Below are 22,259 nucleotides of genomic sequence, written 5' to 3' on the forward strand. Positions count from 1 at the left end.
TTAACTTGTGTATGAGCTATCCGGAGAAGTACTAAGTACATAGCTCTTAAGCCTTAAGAGAGATGGCTGCTACCCATCTATAAATAGCTAGTGATTTCTAGGCCGATGATTTAGAAAGATAAATGTATTTTATGCTGATATAGTGAGCAGATGAAGAACATATTTTAGTCATATATTTCATTCTAGTATGTTACAATCTTTTTTTGTCTTGCAAAGGCCAAGGAAAGGATTACAATTGATTGGTTAGATGTCCTTGGGGGAATCACATTTATGATGACGTGATACAATTGAAGTGTTTTCAGTGATTTTTAATTTTATTTTATAGGAATAGTCAGATGCTTGATGAAGATAATATACTGAGTGGTACATCAGAATCTTTCTCGGCTCACTCACCTGATGAGACAACGGGTGCCCCACAGCTGGAAAGAAGCACAGAAGTAGCTGAGACCCAAACTACTACTGCAAATAGTGAGGTGAGAAATTTAAGATCTCATCCATTTGTAATATACTCCTTATTCAAGGAGAGAAAAGACAACTGAAATTAGGCCTATCATGACCGTAGTACTGGCACTGCTGTTTTTAGGTTAAGCTGAACAGAATGTACTAGTCCCCATGTCAACTAATAGAGATAATGAATTTTTTTCTTTGAGGAATTTGACTAATTCAGTCCAGGGTTGCAGATAGAATTTTTTTAAAAAGGTAGTCTTCTGCCAAGCAAATAATTTTACAATTTCATTAAAGGTTGCATGATTATTTTTAGTAATTAATACATACATGCCTTTTTAGTGTTTCCTAGGTGAGCATAGAGAGCTCAGTAAGCAACAGTCAAACCCTGCCGAGAGGAGAAGAATCCTTCCAGCATGGATGTTAACGGAAGATCCAAGTGATCAGAACCTTTCAGCGCCAGTCAGCAGCGAGGGTAGGTTTTGTTTAGAAAACATTAAGCAGAATTTGGAAGTTTTTCTGAACAAATGGAGTTAGACTAGTGGTTGTGTGTCAGTGATCACTTAGCCTAACATTTTTTTAGACATGTACGTGAAATCTAACTTAAAACGTAAGTTATTATTTTATGTCCTTTATCATACAGCATTGTCCTAATTACCTTTTGATTTATTTATTTATTTTTTAATTTTTTTATTTATGATAGTCACACAGAGAGAGAGAGAGAGAGAGAGAGAGAGAGGCAGAGACACAGGCAGAGGGAGAAGCAGGCTCCATGCACCGGGAGCCCGACGTGGGATTCGATCCCAGGTCTCCAGGATCCCGCCCTGGGCCAAAGGCAGGCGCCAAACCGCTGTGCCACCCAGGGATCCCTACCTTTTCATTTAATAAGTGCGGTTCATCTTATGTGCTGGACATATATTAATTTAGATTTTCAAACACGTGTTGGTGTCTCGTCAACGATAAAAGGCTAGCACAGTAAGAGCTTTCTAAATTGGTTGAGTAAAAACCGCTGGGCACACAATATTATGCGCTGGAGGATGCAAAGGAGAGGACCTCTGTCCTGGCACAGCTCACTGTCATGGCAGATGCCACAGTGATTTATGTCACCAGCTGGGCATCCCATTGATTCAGGATCATGAAAATGTTTGATGTGTTGTCTCTGTTGGTCTTTTTTGCAACTTTGTAGCCATCTCAGGTTTAGTTTCTATTGACTGCTTGTTTTCTTTCATACTGGTCACATTTTCTGTTCATTCTCAAGTTTAGTAACTTTCTAGGGGATAGTGGATGTTAGGAATGATACATTGTAGAGATTTTTGATTTTATGTTCCTCTGAATATTTTTGTTTTAATAGACAATTAATTTGGCATAATAGGCAACTTTCTTCTAATAGGCGATTGATTTGGGCCCTAACGTCTGTCTCCCCTGTTGTGGTCAGCAGCCACAGCCTCTGCATAGCCCTAGTGGCTTCCAGCTGCTGCTTTTCCTCCCAAGCACATGTGGCTCAGCAGCCAGCCAAGGACTTAGCAATTTGACATTAATTTGGACAAGAATGTTATATAATACACAATATACATAAAATGCCAAAGCTTCAAAATAAGATAGAAAAGTCTTTGGATTCTCGCATGTCTTCTTTTCTCATAAGCAGACTTTGAGGGGTACTTGTAAAAGCAAATGTAGGTTACTTGATTCCTTTAGAGACAGAAAGATTTAGAAGTACACGTAAGACAGTTTAGTACCTGAATCCAGCTAATTAAAAATTGAAATAATTTGACTTTTTTCTGCCGAGTAGTTTTTTATTATTGTTGTTTTGTTTGTTTGAGTAATAAGTCATCCGGGTCAATAGATCAATGCTAGAGATTTTTAAAAATCAATTTTTAGAGTGCATTTTGAACTCATTTAGAAGTAGGTTACTTTCTTAGGTGTTTTATAGCTTTAGTGCTATGCTTTGTTCATTGATAGCTATTTAGATTATCTGATTAACTTGATATTTTGGAAACTTTTGTATCATTAGGTACAGGACAGATAACATGAACTGACGTTAAATGGCTGCTCCAGGATCACGTAATAAAGGCCAGAGCTGTAACAGACCTAGCTCGGTCTGACTTTAAAGCCCATCTTCTGAGCTATGGTGCTATACAGCCACCTAAATTTACCCCTTCTATGTTGTGGTGTTTTTATTCTTTTCTGTTTTAATATCATGCCCTTGCATTCTCTCCTAGGTCTTTTCTCTGTGTAACTCTTGGTTTAATCCTAAACTGTACCTGAATATTTGCTGTGATCAGGCTGTCCTTTTCGTTTTTTCAGCCAATATAGTTCTAGTTTATTTTTCTGGGTCCCCAGGTACTAGCCCTCAGATGTTATCATGAGTTTCTTAGGCTTGAGGTAAACTTTTCTCCATGTCCCTTAGTGATTGGCAAGTGAATATACATTCACTTGGGTGAGCTTTCAGAGCTTCTCTTCTTTTGGCTTCCAGTCATCTCTGCTCCCTTAGCCTTCTAGGCTCTGGGACAAGTCATGATTCCAGGGCTATGACACTCCTGCTGGATTGCAAAAGGAGCTTTTACTTTTGTAACAGGTATCGTACTACTCTCCCATCTTCTTCTCCCATCTTCTAACCCTCCAACACGAAGTCATGGAAAGTGGCATATGCTGAAAAAGATTGAAGTCATCCCCAGATCACTTGGTTTGCATTTAATTTTAAACTCTGAGTATTTTCCACATGGCCACTCAACTCAGACTGTAAATGTTGAACTGACATTCTATTAATTTAACTATAGTTTAAAATTTACTCTAAGTGCTAGTTATTCTGTGTTTACTTTATTTCCAGCAGCCCTAAATTATCTAATTCTAATAGTTTTTAAGTCTTTCAGATTATCTAGCTCTACAGCCATGTCTACAAAATTATGATAATTCTTCCTCTTCTGCTCTACCTACCGCCTTTAAACAAATTTTTGTTTCATGAACCAGACCCTATACATTTTAAATAAGAGTGGATGAAATTGGGGTGGCTGGGTGACTCAGTCAGTTAAGCATCTGCCTTTGGCTCAAGTACTGGGATCGAGTCCCACTCAGGCTCCCTGCTCCGTGGGGAGCCTGCTTCTCCCTCTCCCTCTGCCTGCCGCTCCCCCTGCTTGTGCTCCCTCTCTATTTGTTTTTGCAGATAAATAAAATTATTTATTTATTGTAAATAATTTACTTATCAATAAATGAAATATTTTAAAAAATGAATAAAATTGGCATCTTTATCTTGTTCCCGATTTTAATAGAAATTCTATTAGTATTTCAGTACTAAAGTGATTGGTATTCAATTCTGATACTCTTATCATGGTTAGGATGTTTTTTCTTTTTCTTATTTTCCCTTCAGAAACAACTACTGAATTCTTTAACAAGTTTTTTGGTATAGAAATAGTCCTGCAAAGGGGTGGAGGGGGTGGAGGCAGGGAGGGCATAGACGAGCGGTGGGATGGGCGTGGGGCTGAAAAAGAAAAAAAAAAAGAAATAGTTCTGCATTTTCTTGTGTCAGTGTAATTAGTGATGTTGGTAGATTTCCTAATGTACCATGCTTGGGTTCCTGGAATATGTTTTATTTGTCATGATGGCTTATTATTTTTAAGCTCTGTTAGATCAGAGTTGCTGATATTTAGCTTAGAACATTTGTGTTTGTATTTCAAAAGTGTGATTAGTATTTTCCTCCATATGTGCCATCTATGTCAGATGTTAGTGTTGAGCTGTGCATCGATTGTATACAATGAATTAGGAGATTTTTCCAAAGGACAGTTTGAATAACAGAAATACCTGTTTCTTTATTGAATCTTTTTATATCACAATCTGGGCCTGGTTCCTACTTTTAACAGTTGTCCTAGCCCAGGAATAGGTAAGTTAGACCAGTAGAAAATGAATGAAACCCCCAGAAACAGATCAAATTAACATATAGTTCATATATTAAAAATTATCAGCTCAAATTGGTAGGGAAAGGATGCATCATTACTATAAAGGATGTTGACAAAATTAGCTTTCCATTTGGAAGAAAACAGTATTAGAGCACTACCTCATACTATATTCTTAAATTTTTATTGAATTAATAGTCCTAATGTAAAATTTAAAACTAAGGCATATGAAGAAAAAATGGAAACAATATTTTTATTACTTCTGGGAGGCTTTCTGAAGATGATAGGGAGCTTGGGACATCAGGGAAGAATTGACAGGAGCATTTAGGTTAAAAATGAAAAAAAAAAAATTGTGGCAGAAGAGACTATAAACAAAGTCAGACTGGCAAACCTACCGGGAGATGTTACCTGTCACACTGAGAAAAGATAGAAGGTTAGTAATTGTTTACTTAGTAACAAAAAAAGGTAAAACTCAGAAGTTTGGGGCATGGTATATGACATACTACAGAAGAATAAATACAAATAGGCAATAAACATATGACTACTTTGCCAGTATCTCTTACATATTTAAGTATAGAATACTCCTTGATTTATAAATTCTTGTTCTTAAAAAAAATTCTTATTCTGCATGTTTATCCCACAACAATAATAGCATTTATAGTTTTAGTCCTGTGTGTGTTTACATATATGTATTTGTAGGTATATTGGGTTAACCTTAGCAAGTTAGGAAGGGTACACTTCACATTGTTAATATAACTGTTAGGGTTCTTAAAGTTGGTTGGATGTAGTTGTAATGACATGTGCATATAGTTGGGCTAGCATTCATATACTGTTAGTGCAATCGCTCATGTAAGTATAAGTAAATGCAACTAGTGATACTAAAAATAAAGTGATTTGTTTTAACAAATTTTCTTTTATATTGTAGTCATTTAACTGTACCTATTCTAGATTAAAAAATATTTGATATGCTAGATTTGAAGATTGTTACAAGCTAATTAAGCTATTTATTTTATTGACTCTTTGTAAAGAGCATTTTTGCAACAATATCAGAGTGGCTTCTTCCTATGTGAAAAGATATTTGTAAGTAGAGAATTTGGAATCTTAAAGAGTTTTTTAAGTATACATTTTTAATTTTATGATTTTTTTAAAAAGATTTTACTATTATTAAAGAGAGAGAGTGTATATATACTTGAGCAGGGGGTGTGGGTGGGGTGAGTGGAGGGTCAGAAGGAGAGACTTTAAAGCACATACCATACTACTCAGTGCCTGTGATCTCATGACCCCCAAGCATGGCCTGAGCCAAAACTCAAGAGACTGAAGCTCAACTGACTGAGCTACCCAGGTACCCCTAATTTTATGATTTTATGTACATGTGTGACACTTGGAATATGGTAAACTGCCATTTGGGCAAATGCTGTGTCTTAATTTACATTTGTAGTTAGCATAGGAAGCAGTACCACAGTTGATTATTTTTCTTGATTTGATTAATCCATATCTGTTGTAGCATTTGGACATTTGCTGCATGAAGCTGTATCGTCCTATTTAGTCTTATTCCTGACAGTTTCTAAAATGATATGAAATCTCTGAATTTAGATTCAAAGCAAATATTTAAGGAATTTAGGTAAAGTTTAGTTATTGAACAGGTTATTCATAAATTTCTTACGTTAAATATATTATGTTTATATTGATTCAATTGATTTTCCTGTTAAATAATACGGACAGTGTTTTCTTTCTTGACTTTAATGAAGGAATGTTATTTCAGGCCTCTTGATATCCTTTAGTACAGATCTGAGCAAACTACAGCCCATGAGCCAAATCCAGCATGCTGCCTGTTTTTGTCAGTAAAGTTTTACTGGAACACGGCTGTGCTCATCCATGTATGTCTTGCCTGTGGCGGCTTTTGCACCATGAAGGCAGAGTTCGGTAGTTGTGACAGACACTGTATGGCCAACAGAACTTAAAATATTTATACTCTGGCTCTTTGTAGAAAAATTTGATAAACCTGGCTTCAGAACATTAGTGACTATAGGAATATTCAGACCTATATTCAGGCTCTTGAGGGAATCTTTGGACCAATTCTGTTTATGTTCACAATTCATTTAGTCGACATTTACTGAACACCAGTTTTATGCGAGCACATTTCTATGTGCTAGAGATACCAGAGGGGAACAATGAACAAGGCGCATAAAGTTTCTGCCCATGTTAAGTTGTCATTTGAGTGTAAGGGAGGCAGATAATTAAACACAGATATTATCCCCTTAAAGAGTAGATGTTTTTTTCTGATTAGAAGGATCATGGATTTATTAACCAAAAATTATGTTGACTGAGGTTTGCCAAATATAGTGAACTCAGGTAAATATTTTATGGGGAACAATGTCCATTATTGTTATCGTGACTTATTTTCTAAATTGGTGAAGTTTGTCTCGCTTTTGGGTTATTTTGGGTTCTTAATCTGTTATGAAGTTGAATTCCTCATGTGGATGTTAGGGGCCCAATAATTAGATGTCAGCTTCATTGGATAGCTATATGTTAAATTTTGGCTGGGCTTTCTCCAGGGCTGGAGCTCCTGGCCAAAGTGCTGCTTAATACTTTTTTGGGATTTGCAAATAAGTGTTTTCAAGTTGGCATGAATATAAATGGAACTTTACTTTTAATTGCCCTTTTATCTTTTTCCTTCTTTCTTTCTTTTAATGGATTATTGACATTTGAAGATACAAGACATAATTTTTTTTCTTGTTTTTCTTTGTGTGTTTAAGATAATACTGTAATCCAGGGAAGTAGAAAAGAAGGAATCTGCAAAGATAAAACTCAAGTAAACATAACACAGCAAGGAGGAAGAAAGCGATTCATTTCATCAGAAAGTACATCAGCAGAGCAAGACATGGGGAAAAAGTACAAAAATGCTGATCAAGAAGAGTCTATCATTTCATCCAAGGTGATTTTTTATTATTTGGGGGTGGCAGGCTAGCTCAGTTGGTAGAGTGTGTGACTCTTGATCTGGAGGTTGTGGGTTTAAGCCCCACATTGGATGTAAAGATTACTTAAAAATAAAATCAAAAAATTTATTATTTTTTCATTTGTTTCCTTCATCAAGTGTTCTAGATAAGAATTAATTATATGTCATATAAAGCAAGGAAAAACCAAAACTGTTCTTTATTATGGAGTTTACGAAGATAAAATTTGAAGATAGATTTTTTTCCTTACTAAAACTGATACAGTACTTGCTTTGTAGAAAACAAATCTATTTAATTTAGAAATGTCCAAAATGGAAAGCAGTGGAGACCACTTGACTGTTAGTAATTGGTACCTCCTTTCTGAAAACCTGGTTTCTTTTATTTCATTGGTCATTCTCACACTACATGTATCCACCTTTTTCTTGGGCCTATGAAGAACAACTGATAGGCTAGTTCTTAATAGCCTATTGCAGGATTACTTCTGGGCTAATTTATAGTATTTAGAAAACTACTCTTTCCTCTGAGTTTTTGCTAACTCACTAGAATGGTTTGGCTGACTTAAGCATTCTTTAACACTGGGTATTTGATGAAAATGGGGCCTATTATTGGATCCATTTAAAAAAGAGAAAGAATTAGAGAGCACGCACGAATGAGTGAGCAAGCCCAAGGCCAAAAAGGTCAGATATATTTCCTCTTCAGAGAGGGGTGGCTTTAGGTAATAGTTTTCATGATCCTTGTAGACTTATGGCTGAGCTCCCTGGGTCGCCATATTTTTGGGAGCTTTCACTAGAAGCCAAAGGTGTAGGATTGGCTTTAGAATAGCACACACTGGGGGGCACCTGGGTAGCTCAGTCAAAAGTTAGGAAATGGTTAGACTAATATTCAAGATACGATTTTTTACTTCAAAGACCGTCTTAATAATCATTACATTAAACAGTCATTCTGTTATATGCAAGGCAGTGTGCTTGAATCTGGGATAAAAATGTGAATAAGACATACCTGACTAGGAGCTCATAGTCCTGTGGTGGACATGATTTGAAATCATGAAATAATGTTGACACCACATTGATTTTTCTGGGGGCTCTGAGGACCGCCTACACCAATTCCTTGGGAAGAAGCGATCTGAGCTGAATCTTAACAAGCGTAGGCGTGAACCAGGTACAGAAGAAGTAGAAGTAGGAACCCATCCGGGTAGGTGGGCAGCAGGTACAGGAGCAGAGGGTGTACGGATAGCATGCTGGGAACTATTGTTCTTAGAATTCTTGGTGTAAAGCCAGATGAGGATGTGAGATGAGGATGGAGCTGGCAGTGGGGACCAGTTGTAGAGGGAGGACTTTCAAAGGATTTTGGCCACAGAGAGAACCCTGGCAGCTCTTTAGAGGAGACATTGAAAGGGAACAAAATAAAAGACAGGGAGAGGAGAGAGGAAATGAGGACCTCAGTCAAGAAAAAAGAATCTGACCGACTGGTGGCATTAAGGATGGCACAAAGGCATTGGATCAGAGAAATATTTAAGAAGCAAAACTGCAGGGCTTGTTGCTTGGATCTGAGAGGTGAGGGGAAAAAAAGGAGTGAAAGATAGACTTCCAAGCTTCTGACCAGAATGAAAAACTTTGGTACAGGATACTGGGGGAGGATTTCAGTTTCAACTGAGTTTGAGGTGAGTAGGATATTGAGGAAGAAATGTCCAGCTAGAGGTTGAATATAAGTTTGAAGCTCAGGAGTGAAGTTGGGGCTGGAGGTTGGGATTTTTAAATCCTTAGTATGAGGTTGCTAATGAGACTAATGCAGGACTTTCAAGGCAATGTCTTAGTACAGACATTCTTTCCAGGAGTAGATTACCTCAGTGCCTTTATTGGGCAGAAGTTCTTTATCCTGTCCCTTGTGGACATTAAAACCTCATATGGTTGAAGGGCAAGGGAGGGCTTGCTGGGCAAGTTAACAGACAATTTAATAACCATATGAGTACCTTCCAACCATCGCCAAGCATCAAGGTCACCTCACACCAGCTCCATGCTCCTTGAACACTGAGGGCTCTAGCATATATTTTTCTAGTGTAGGGAACTCAGCTTCTCTATCATGAATCTTCAGCCTCCCGCATTTCATTCTTAACATTTTCATCTACTCTAAGATATAAGCAAGGTAGGTGCATAAAATATGGACCTCTCTGCCTTTTTGCTGCTTCTTTCACGTGCAGAGCACATTCCATCTTTTCTGTTCCATCACTTGGCAGTTCAGTGACTTACTCTGGCTCATGAGCTTTGTAATTGGCACAGAGTAAATTTATGTTTCAGCAAACTTACAAATTACTCCATGTAATGGATTTTTGGGATCATTTATAAATAATTGAGACCCTGAATGTTAAATTCTTGAATGCCAAGGGTTTACTGAGTATCAATATTTCATGAAGTTCCATAAAGAACATTATGAATTCCAGCTTTTGTGCCTCTTAAAATATATTTGAGAACTCCTGATCCATAGTCTTGATATCTGTGACTTTATCATTCCTTTCTCTTTTAGAATAAATTAGCATGTCGAACATATTCTTTGTGAAGATTAAGAAAAAAAAAACAGAGGGAGTTGAAATCATGTTAAACATTTTCATATCTTATATTTTATTTTCTTTGGGTTTTCTGTTTCTTTAAATGGCAAGAAAAATACATGCTGTTATCAAAAAAAATAGAATGGCAGAGCGTGTGGAGTATTAAGTGAAAATTTTGATTTGCCTTGTCCTTCAATCCCATTGGTCTTACTAATATTTTGGTTTGTATCCTTCTAAACCTTTTAATTTGAATTTATACAAGTAAATACACACATAGGGAGACAGGGTTTTTTTTTGTTTTTTAAAGCTAAAGGGAATCATTGTGTGTGTAATTCTCTTTTTAAAAATCCTTGTGTGTGTATATATATATATAGATAGAGAGAGAGAGAGAGAGAGAGAGAGAGAGATCTGTTCATTTTCAACCTTTGCATAGTGTTTCATGGTAAGAATGAATTCCAATTTATTTAACTCCTTCCCTAGTTGTGTTCCTTATCTCCCTAAGTAACTGGCAGGATGTTGAGTGGGATTATTTTTACCCCATCATCCCAAAACTGCTTCTGAGGCCCGAAGATGAGGACAAAATTACTAAGTATAAGTATCTCATGATTAAAAGAAGCCCCCAGCAGTGAGAGCCAAGCCTCTCCCTGTGAGGCTTATTGAAAGGTATGAGAAGTGTTCACCATCCCACCCCCAGGCTTTAGACAAAGAGAGCTGAGAGGCCAGAAGATGTTGAGGCTTGGGGGAATGCTGTGTTTGTAGGGAGACATTATGTTCTCACTCTGAGACCATTTATTGTGGAGTTTAGAGGTGCCAACAGGAACCAGGGACTGGCATTTTACTGGACATCTGCGTAGCTAAGGGATTGCTAATTTGTCCTATTTCTACCCGACAGGGAAAAAGAACATTTTTGTGTGAGTTGACCCCTTAAGGGACTGCCAAAGCGGGAGGTGGGTCAGGATTGCCCCATCCCCACCTCAGAGTCCAGTCCCTGGCATCTGTCAGTTGGTCCTGTAGTGGAGGGAGATGAGATTGGGCTGTAACTGAGCAGCTTGGGAGAAAAGAGAGGTGTGGCAATGGATGCTACCAGCTGAGGGTTAGCTCCAAGAGGTAGCTGAACAACTGCTTCTCCCATAGGCCGTTTACTGTTACACCAGAAACATGGCAACCTTCATGCATACCTGTTATGGTGTCACATCCTAGTAGTGGTTACCAGGAGGACCGAGGCTTATCTGAGCTGTGTTTCCACTCCACAGGAAGTTAAGTAATTAAGAAGTTATTTTTAATAGGATACAACTAAGCTTACTGTTTGTCCCAGTGGTAAGTACAGATTAAAAAGGTTCCTCAGTGCTAATGAGAACATTTACTTGGTTCAAACTTTTTGGTTAAACTGAAACTTTTATTCGGACCACTTCAGAGGAATCCTATGTATTTTCTGAGTTTGTCATGACACAGCTTCATGCAAGTTTTTCTGTGTGAAAGAAGAGCAATGTTCTCATTCAGCTAAAGGGAAAATGTCATGATTATATTTAGAGGGTAGAAATAAAAGTATTGCAGACAAATTATAAAGACAGAGCAAGTTAAAAGCATCACACATTATTGAATGGGAAGGTTTTTTTGTTTTGTTTTTAAGATTTTATTTATTCATGAGAGACAGGCAGAGGGAGAAACAGGCTCCCTGAGAGGACCCCAGGGTCATGGCCTGAACCAAAGGCAGACGCTCAACCACTGAACCATCCAGGCACCCCAGAACGGAAAGTTTAAAAGACTAGTAGTTTTTTGGGGAAAGATTATATTCAAATGGAAGCAAAGTTGTATTTTCCTAGGTTGCATTTGTATTTTTCTGGTTATTTTTCACTGAATGTTTGAGGTGAAAAAGGTTTGATACAGCTGTATATCCTTTTTTTTTTTAAAGATTTTTTTTTTAAGATTTTATTTATTTATTCATAGACACAGAGAGAAAGAGGCAGAGACACAGGCAGAGGGAGAAGCAGGCTCCACGCCAGGAGCCCGATGCAGGACTCTATCCCAGGTCCCCAGGATCACACCCCAGGCCGAAGGCGGCGCTAAACCGCTGCGCCACCGGGGCTGCCCTCTGTGTTTTTTTAAAAGTAATCTCTACACCCGACATGGGGCTTGAACTCACAACCCTGCGATCGAGTCAGGTGCTCTTCTGACTGAGCCAGCCAGGTGCCCCTGTATATTCCCTTTCTAATAACTATAGATTGTTTTAAGGCTATCAGATTGCCAACAGGGAAAATGGCATTTTTAATAATTTTAAAATTGAATCTTAAAGTTCAAAAAATAATGCATATTGGGTGCCGGGGTGGCTCAGTCAGGTAAGCGTCTGCCTTCAGCTCAGGTCATGATCCCAGGGTTCTCTGGGATCGAGCCCCATGTCAGTCAGTCTCCCTGCTCAGCTTCTCCCTCATCCCCCACTCGTGCTCTCTCTTTCTCGCCATCTTTCTTACTCTCTCAAATAAATAAATAAAATCTTTTTAAAAAATTAAAAAATAAAAGTGCACATATTGAATGAATCTTGGTTTCATGCCTTTTTGCTTATGTTTACGTATTTCTTTTAAAACATGTTTCATCTATTTCTAATATCTTTTTTTCTGATTTGCCTTTGTAGGAAATGCTGCGATCATGTTCTGTGATCACGTCACGTAATGCAGAAGTGAATGATATGAGGGCTAGTACACAGAGAAATGAAATCCCAGTAGAGGAGCTTGGTAGGGTTCCTGAACGTAGAAGTATTGTGAAAGGAAGGCGAAGTAAAGAAGGCGAGGTGATGAGCTGTTCTGAGAGTCCCTTGAGTGCCCAGGGCAAGTCCTCCCAGGAGGAGTCTCCAGCATCTCCTGAGTCCAGCTCTGACCCCTCCAATCCTGAAACGTTGAGTGCAAAGACAACTGATTCAGCTGCACAAGGTTCTGAAGAAAACAAGATCAAGAGGACATCCTGCATGTATGGGGCAAAGTGCTACAGGTAAAATAAAATTACAGGTAGCACGTGATTCCCTTATTTCCATAGCAGGTAGCTGTGTGGTATATGTATATTAAAGGCCTCAGAAAACACATTGGCCTAAAGGTTAGGAGATTTATCATGTTTCTGCTGGTTTACATTTTCTCAGTATTCGATCCTGTAAATCTCACTAGAGGCTTTCAAGATAGAACCGCGGGGATTAAATGCTTCATATGTAGACATGCTGATTGATGCAAGGACATGAACTAGGGAATGCAGACTTGAGAACTGAATCACCCAGACCTAAATGCCTGCTTGTTTAATGTCTTATTTAGATATTAGAAAGATGGCTTCATAAATAGCAGTATGTAGTATAACTGTCAAGAGAATTGTATTTTTTCTGACAGTGTGTTTTCCATCCTCATAGGAAGAATCCTGTCCACTTTCAACACTTCAGTCACCCTGGTGATGGTGATTATGGAGGTGTACAAGTCATGTGTCAAGAGGAGGCTGACGACCGGCCGGAATGTCCCTATGGAGCATCTTGTTACAGGTACATACACCTGGAATGTTAGGTTGTACTCCTTTTCTCCTTAATCTCTGTTGTATATTCAGCAGAAATTGCAGGCAACTTCTCACTTCAAGCCTTTCAGTCTTTACACTTCCACAGATAGTAGCTTTTCATTTTGCCAATAGGATTATGTTTCTTTTAGATAATTATAAATTGTTGAAGTTATTGGCCTTGTAAATGCCTGAAATTGTTCCTCATTTATTCCTGACTTTCTAAAATGTAAATCAGATAATTGAAAAGGTGTCGATGCTACCCCACTGTACATTATATCCATCGTACCAAGACTCCTTGGTGTGACATAAAGCAATTTGGGATGTTATCTCTGCCTTCCTCAAGTCCTACTACTCCACCATTCTTGCCAGCACATGCAACTCGATGCTTAAAAGAAGAGCACCTTCTCCTCTTTCCTTTCGTAGCATCTTTTGCCTGTGTGTATCATGCATAGTAGAATTTATCTTATGAGATTGCATTTGTCTCTTGACAATAGGGACTGCTTTATCCTTGTATCTGCAACTTTGTTTAAGGACTGAATGAACTTGAAATAAATCCGACTACCAAAGGAAAAAGTAGTGATTCTAACCTCAGCTTTAATTCCAGACAGCCATGTTTCTTAGATAAATTTGAAACAGTTACTGAACCTACTGGTCTATTTGAAGTTGTTGTTATTTCTATGATTGTAGTTTTCAATAAGAAGGCAGGATAATCTTCTGAGGCAGGGAAGAAAAATTGAAAACCTTGTGCCTTATCATTTGAAAATTACAGTGTTTCATTCCAGCAGAACTTCTTGTAGACCTTTGCATATACAGGTGACATATTCATGAAAAAGGGGCATTGCAGGCATTGATAAAAGTATGAAGTTTTAAAATTAATTTTGTTGAGATAAGAGTATCTATCTGGAGAAATAAAATTGGAACTCTATTTCACACCATAGTCAAAAACTGGATTCTAGATGAATCCTAGAACTAAATGTGAAAGGAAAAAAAAAAAAACAAAACAATAAAGCTTTAGAGATGTGTATAAAAACATTATTTCCTGATCGCAGACTAGGAATGATTTTCTAGAACAAGATATAAAAAGCAAGAACTAATATGGAAAACTTTTAATTATTTGACTACATTAAAATTAAGATTTTTTTTTTACACATCATTAGACACTATTAAGAGAGTGAAGATAAGCTACAGAGAGAGAAAAAAATTGCAACCACATAACAAAATACAGGAAGAGGACTTACGAATTGCTGTTTTTTCCTAGTGACATGTACCAGCTTTTTGTCCAAAAGGAAATATAAATCGTGAATAAAATCATGAAAAAATATGCAGTATCATTATTAATTAGGGAAATTTCTGTCTCTCTCTCTCACACACACAGTCTTGAAGTAACTAATTCCTTGCTCCCATTTATTTATTCAACAAATATTCTCCAAAGAATCATCAAATGCCAAGTACTGATGAAACAATGTTGAGTGAGATTACTTGTAGAACAAATGTGTATCTCTGTCTCTTTTTTTTAAAAGATTTTATTTATTTATTCATAAGAGACACAGAGAGAGGGGCAGAGACACAGGCAGAGGGAGAAGCAGGCTCCATGCCAGAAGCCTAGTGTGGGATTTGATCCCAGGACTCCAGGATCACGCCCCGAGCCAAAGGCAGAAGCTCAACTGCTGAGCCACCCAGGTGTCCCAGAAACTTTTTTTTAAAGATTTTATTTATTTATTTATTTATTTATTTATTTATTTATTTATTTATTTATTTATTTATTTATGAGAGACACACACACAGAGGCAGAGACACAGGCAGAGAGAGAAGCAGGCTCCACACAAGGAGCCCGATGTGGGTCTCAATCCCGGGACTCCAGGATCACACCCTGGACCAAAGGCAGGTGCTGAACCACTGAGCCGCCCAGGCGTCCCTCTGTCTCTATTTTTTTTTAAATAAAATAGCCTTTCATAGCTCATGGCACAATGGCCATATGCCTTTTCATCTTTAGGGAACTTTTAGGGAACATTTCAGGGAACTTTTATAATACAGAATTTTATACATTATCCTCAAGTGGGGGAAATGCAGATCAAGTGAAGCCATAACTCATTTTCAAGTCTTGGCTGTTTTCTCTATACTTCCCTCTCTTCCACCTGCTACCTCTGCTCCTAGATTATTTGGAAGTAAACCCTTGGTAGTATAACTTCTCATCCCATTTTATTCATAGGTATTTTAGGGTATATCACTAAAAGATAAAGGCTTTCTAAAAATATACTACAACCATTATTAAAAAATATATAATTTGGATCCTGTCAGGTATCCCAATTTACTTATAGTCTCATTTTCTTATTCTTTTCTCCTGTTTTTTTTCTTTTTTTTCACATATCTTTTCTTTGAATTAGGATCCAGTTAAGGTCCATGTATGGGCAAAAGGTGGCCATGTTTCTTAAGTTATTTAATCAATAGGTTCCTCTTCATTTTTTTTCCCTTGCAATATATTTGTTGAAGAAAGCTGACGATTTGTTCTGAGGAGTGTCTGACTGTCTGGATTTTGCTGACTGCATTACCGAATTGTCATTCATTATGTTCCCCTGTATCTCCTAATAATTGGTAGTTAGATCTAGTGACCTGATCAGATATCAGTTCTAAAAATTTTTAAAGTTATCTGGTCCATCATGTCCCTTTTAGTCTCTAAAATGCTTCTTGTTGTAAAGTCTACTTAGTCTAATATTTACATGTTTTGGGATTACTCTAGGCATACTATTATTATAGATTTATAATTTAGTTTCATTGTGGTCATAAAACATTTTTTAGAATTTAAAACTTATTGAGATTTGATTTTGGTCCAGCTAGATGGTCTATGTTTGTTGAACGTACTATGTGCACAGAAATATCTGTGATTTGGGGGAATAGGGTTTTGTAACTGTCAGTTTGGGCAAATGGTTAGTGTTGTTCATGTATTCATTGTCTTTGCTGATTTTTTATGTAATTCTATTACTGAGAAAAGGATGTGAAAATCTCCACTGTAATCGCAGGTTTGTTTATTTCTTATCTTAATTGTCAGTTTTTCTTAATGCACCAACTGCGGTCTGTTGTCAGTGGAAAAGCCATAAAGATGGGAAACTCACTCAAAGCTGCTCCCTTTTTTCCCTACATTGACTCCCTTCTGGCTTCTGCCTGCTTTTGGTAACTATCCCTTTCCTTAAGATTATTGTTTTAACAGAGTGTAATTGTTAACTGTAGGAGGTTTGGTCTGATGATATCCTCTGTGATTACCAGGAAAAGAACTATTTTGTGTGATGTAGTACAGCTTCCCCAGCCTTCATTGGTTAGTATTGTGTGATAATATTTTTCATCCTTCTTTTTTCAACCTCTGTCCTTATGTTTATTTTTTTATTTTATTTTATTTTTTTAAGATTTTGTTTATTCATTCATGAGACACACACACACACACAGAGAGAGAGAGAGAGAGAGAGAGAGAGAGAGGCAGAGACACAGGCAGAGGGACATGCAGGCTCCATGCAGGGAGCCCAACGTGGGACTCGATCCCAGGACTCCAGGATCACGCCCTCGGCCGAAGGCAGGCACTAAACCGCTGAGCCACCCAGAGATCCCCTGTCCTTATGTTTAAACTATGTCTCTTACAAATGGCATATAATTGGTTCACTGTTTTCATTTTTAACCCAGCTGGATAGTCTGCTTTTCTGGTACATTGTGTAGTCCAATATATTTAGCATATTTGCTGATCTTTTTAAGTTTAATTTTGCCATTTTGCTATGCGTTTTCTATTTGCCCCCTATATTCATGTTCCTTTATTCTTTTTCTGACCTCTTTTTTTTTTAAGATTTTTTTTTTCTTTATTCATTCATGAGAGACACAGAGAGAGAGAGGCAGAGACACAGGCAGAGGGAGAAGCAGGCTTCATGCAGGAAGCCCGATGGGGGACTCGATCCCAGGACTCCAAGATCACACCCTGGGCCAAAGGCAGGTGCTAAACTGCTGAGCCACCCAGGGATCCCATTCTTTTGGATTGACCAAGGGTGTTTCATTCCATTTTTTCTCTTCCATTAACTGTTTAATTATATATTCTTTTTTCCCCAGTAGTTATATTTGATTTTAATAGGCATCAGTGACTTATTATGCAGTCTACCATTACACAGTCTACCATGCAATTGGTTCTTTTACCACTTCTGAAATAGAACAGTAATGCTTTGTTGGTTTAAGTCCATTTACTTTGTGTCCGCTCTTTTCAAAAAATATTGCATCATTTATTTTTACCTCTACACATGTTAAGTTGTAAAGGCATTGCTATTATTTTCTTAAATTTTAAGCATCAACATTTTTTATATTTACTGACATATTTATCATTTTGAATGGCTTTCTGAAGCTTTATCCTTTAATCTGGGATCATTTCCTTAGTCTTAGGAACTTCTTTTAGCATTTCTTTAGTGAAAATCTTATGGGAAAGAATTCTTTCAAATTTTGTGTGTCTGAGTATGTTCTGATTGGTGGATCGATTGATGGCTCTTTTCACTGGGTATAGAATTCTAGCCTGGCACCTTTGCTTTTTTTCCATCAACTTGAGGGTGTTCCATCAACTCCTTCATCCATAGTTTCTGTTGAAAGTTACTTGTTTGTCTTATTGTTGCTTTGAAATGAACATGCTTTTCCTTTGGTCATTTTAAAGATTTTTATCATTGCTTTTTTTTTTTTTTTTTTAATCAACCCTCAACATGGAGCTCAAACTCATGACCCCAACATTAAGAGTCTCATGTTCTACCCACCAAGCCAGCTGGGCTCCCCTTGTTGCTTTTACTTTCATGTGTTTAGGTATGATTTTTTTTTTGACATTCATGTTGTTTGGGGTTCACTGAGCTTTTTTGCAGGTTGCTGTCTTTGTTAGTTTGAGGAAATTGCTTAGCTGTTACCTCATCCCTTGGATATTGTTCTGCCCCACTCTGTGTCTTCCCTCATTTCTCCACTCCAATTAACCATATCGAGTCTTTTGAGTCCATCCCATATGTCTCTTACACATTGTTTTATTCTTTCCATTTTTTTTTTTTGCCTCTGTGCTTCAGATTGGATATTTGTTGTTGCTTATCTTAGAGTTTAGTAATTCTCTCTTCTCATGTGTCTAGACCACTAATGAACCTACCCAAAGACTTTATAATTTCGGATGCTGTATTTTATACATGTTCTCTTCCATCAGTCGGCCTACCTCACCCCCTACTTCCCTATTTGGCAGATAGGAGCTAGTCATCTCTGTCCAGTCAGAGATTTGGATAAGTAATACCTAGGTTGATATCTTAAGAAAACTCGGTCTGTCTTTGGTTTATCCATGCTCATTGGGCATGACATGTCTAGATTGTTGACAGAAAAGCAGGTCTCTGTTCTCTCAGCTCTGAAACTTCCCTTAGAGATTCTGAGTTTAGCCAAGTAGGCTATCACCTGTGCAGCCTAAAATCTGGCACATTTCTTGAGGGGAGACTAATTATGTTTGTTGTAGATCCTTTCTCCCTAGTGGGACTTCATCTCTGAAACATGACATGAATTAGAGATTTCATTCTACCATTTTGAGTTTCAGATGCAGTCCTTAAACCTCTCATACTTCCCTGGAATTCAGCAAATATTTCTTAGAAAAAAATCAGCCTGGTGTTTGGGGTTCTTTTAGTTTTCAGATTGTCATGACAACCCCATGAGACCATGGGGTTTCTCTTTTCCTCAACTAGAGTTCCTCTAGATGACTCAAATCTTATTCTTCAGCCCCCACCAATTGACAAAGACAACCAGAGAAGAAAAGAGCCAGTGATTGTCAGCTAACCTAGGAAGGGCTTTTTCTCTGTGGAATTTTAGATATTCCAAAATTCTCATTGCTCTCACAGTTCTGTCATAAAAACAATTTTTACAGTTTATCAGGCTTTTTTTCCTAGTTGTTAAGAATATTGTCCCGCCATGATGCCTTATGACCTTCTCAGAAGCAAAATCCAAATGTGCCTATTCTTGAGAAGAATAAACGTAAAATACAAAACCTTCCTAAGAATAATCAAATGTCAAATACTGTCAAAAATAACATCAAAAATCACTGCCTCAATGTCATCAGTCTCTCTAAGAGACGTCAGAGCAGCAGTAGGCAAGAGAAATTATTCCAATACCAGTGACCCACATATGCTAATAGAAACTTTCAGATCTGTATCTAAATACGTTTATATATACATAGAGTGTATTTTTTTCATTGCTGAGCTACTTGGTGTCTTGGTTCAAATTGGAAATAAAATCTGAAGATTTTTTTACCTTGTTAGTTTTAATTACAGTTCAGACAGATTCTGGGAGAACATTAGATATGATCACTTACTCTGACTACTATTTTACAAATAAAGGTTAAGTGAGCTGCCTAAGACTCCAAAGCCAGTGAAATCAAAACTAAGTCTCTTCCCTCCTCCATTCCAGCATTTCTCTGTGGCAGACCCGACTCCACCATTATTATTATTTTTTTTAAGATTTTATTATTTATTTATATATTAGAGAGAGAGAGAGAGAGAGTACACAAGCAGGGAAGAGGGGCAGAGGTAGAAAGAGAAGCAGACTCATTGCTGAGCAGGAAAGCCCAATGCAGGGCTCCACCCCAGGACCTTGAGATCATGACCTGAGCCAAAAGCAGATGCTTAATCAACTGAACCACCCAGGCACTCCTATCATGGCTTTCTAAAGTATTAACAGTATTTGTTTTTTATTCAAATGTGACAAAGTAATATTTTGGAGTTAGGAAAAAAAAGATCTCCAGATAAGGTACTGTGATTGAAGAAACTGTGAATTTTTCAGATCATCAAAATAATAAACCCTGGTTGTGGAAGCATGATACATGTTTTTATATATCCTTTTTTGTCACATTCTTATTACTATTTAGGCAAAAAACATGATCTAGTAGGTATGTCATTGATTATAACATCACTTTAGTTTTAGCAGTTTACTCTCTAATAATCTTGATTTGCAAGAATATATCATTTTTAAAGGAGATTTTATTTATTTTTTTTTTTGAGAGAGAACAAGTGAGAGAGGGATGAGCACAAGTGGGGGGAAGCAGGAGGCAGAGAGAGAGAAGCAGGCTCCCCACTGAGCAGGGAGCTGATGCCAGGCCCCAGCCCAGGACTCCAGGATCATGACCTGAGCTGATGGCAGACACTTAACTGACTGATCCACCTAGGCACCCAAAAATATATATCATTTTTAAGCCACGTACTGTTTAGTGCTGTTAAATATTATTAAAGAAGGCAAGTAATACAAAGAAACTTTATTTAACACTTCACGAAGTAAATGGTCTCTGTTCAGAGAACTGCAGAATGGGTTGGAAGGTGGGAAACTAAGGATAATGAATCAAGAGCAAGGAAGAGAAAAACAGAAAATATCTGATTAGCCGGGGCCACATAGTCAGCCTTATTTGAGGTGAGAAGAAAGAGGAAGAATTATAGAGCCCAGAACTGGTATGGCATTTGGGGACTGGCAGACTGGATATATTATGTTTCTGGTCAAGTGGAACATTTATAGGGACATCAAAGTCATCGAAGTGTTGGTTTGCTTACATGGCACCCCAGGCAGGAATGACTATCATGGGGCCAGGTTTTTATTTCCGCAGTGCTAGAATATAAGCATACTGTATCAGAATGATAAAATGTTCTAATTTGGCTTGCTTAAAAGCAAAATTTTCTGTAAATGCATGCTAGATTTTTCCTATAGCCACAGAAGAAAAATATTGGTGTCTCACAGATCATAAAATAACCCACAAAAATCAGCCAGAAATGATTATATTTACAAAAGTAAATACATATATTCCAAAAGTAGAGCAATGATAAGCCTGTTTTCCATGATGGTTGACAACATTTGGAAGGGAGATGAAGTTTATGATTGAAACATTTTTGTTTGCTTTTTATATTTGAAGATTTGCCTTCACAAGACAAATTCTCAAGTAAAAACGGTCTCTCAAGTGAAATACTAAGTTGTTTTTTTGCTTGTTTTTTGGTTTTTTTGCTTTCCAGTTTTACCTTCTAATCCCTTGAATGTGCAATTTAGTTTCTCTTTTTGAAATATATAGGTGATCTCAACCCTGTACAGTACACTAAATAATCTGGTACTGTGTTAACCACCTGAACTTACATGATACTGTATTTTATTTCCAAGTATTGCCATCTGTGGTCGAAGTTCTTATAACAATAAAGCAAATATGAAAACACCAAAGTATACATATATGGATATAGTTCATTTTTAGCCATCCCATCCCATGAGTAAGACAAACAATATGAATCATATATTAAAAATGTGTACTATAGTAAAAATAAAGATTCTCAGGCCCATATAAGAGATTGATGTTTAAAAAAGATACTTAATCACTAAATTGTATTCTTATCTAGACAACAGGCATTACTAAAATTTCCTCTGACATTATACTTTTTTAAGCCTCACAAAATTAAGTCAACCCGGAAAAATGGTAATATGAAAGAATTAATGTTGTCATTTTAAGTGTGTTGCCCATTTAATAAATCTGATTTATTCCTTTTGTGCCTTACGCCATAGTCTGTCAGAAGACTTTGTCAGTTTAATGTGTTTGATTAGCTTAAGGTACTTGTGTGAATTAGAACATTAGATACTTAATGTCTAATATAACCAGTGATTGCCGCGCCTGCCTCTGACTCATTCACTTCCTCTGGTGTGTAATTGGATTTTATGCAGTGCATTACTCCTGTTCTTGTTTGTTAAATTGGGCACTAACCTTGGAATATATGTACACTGAAATGAATAGAATCCATCATCAACCAGTTTAGTGTGAAAATATAAAGTTAACTCACATACCTTGCCTCAGACTTAAAATTTTAAGGCAGATATGAATTATGCAAATGAAAGTATTGGTACCTTGGTGTTTTTTGGAAGCCAATGACC

The 22,259-nt window shown here is 37.2% G+C and overlaps 1 protein-coding gene across 2 annotated transcripts in view; it reads left to right on the forward strand.

The window, feature by feature from the left end:
* The window catches only part of APLF (aprataxin and PNKP like factor), a 69,595-nt gene that overhangs the window by 30,823 nt on the left and 16,513 nt on the right, over window positions 1–22,259 (forward strand). For both annotated transcript variants that reach the window (XM_055329202.1, XM_055329203.1), the window contains exons 4-8: window positions 326–473; window positions 787–919; window positions 7,088–7,266; window positions 12,457–12,809; window positions 13,213–13,338. In XM_055329202.1, the coding sequence (XP_055185177.1) occupies window positions 326–473; window positions 787–919; window positions 7,088–7,266; window positions 12,457–12,809; window positions 13,213–13,338 (939 nt within the window). The remainder of the gene's footprint in view (window positions 1–325; window positions 474–786; window positions 920–7,087; window positions 7,267–12,456; window positions 12,810–13,212; window positions 13,339–22,259) is intronic.

Source organism: Nyctereutes procyonoides, unplaced genomic scaffold, assembly GCF_905146905.1.
Source record: "Nyctereutes procyonoides isolate TBG_1078 unplaced genomic scaffold, NYPRO_anot_genome, whole genome shotgun sequence".
In the NCBI taxonomy this organism is placed as follows: domain Eukaryota; kingdom Metazoa; phylum Chordata; class Mammalia; order Carnivora; family Canidae; genus Nyctereutes; species Nyctereutes procyonoides.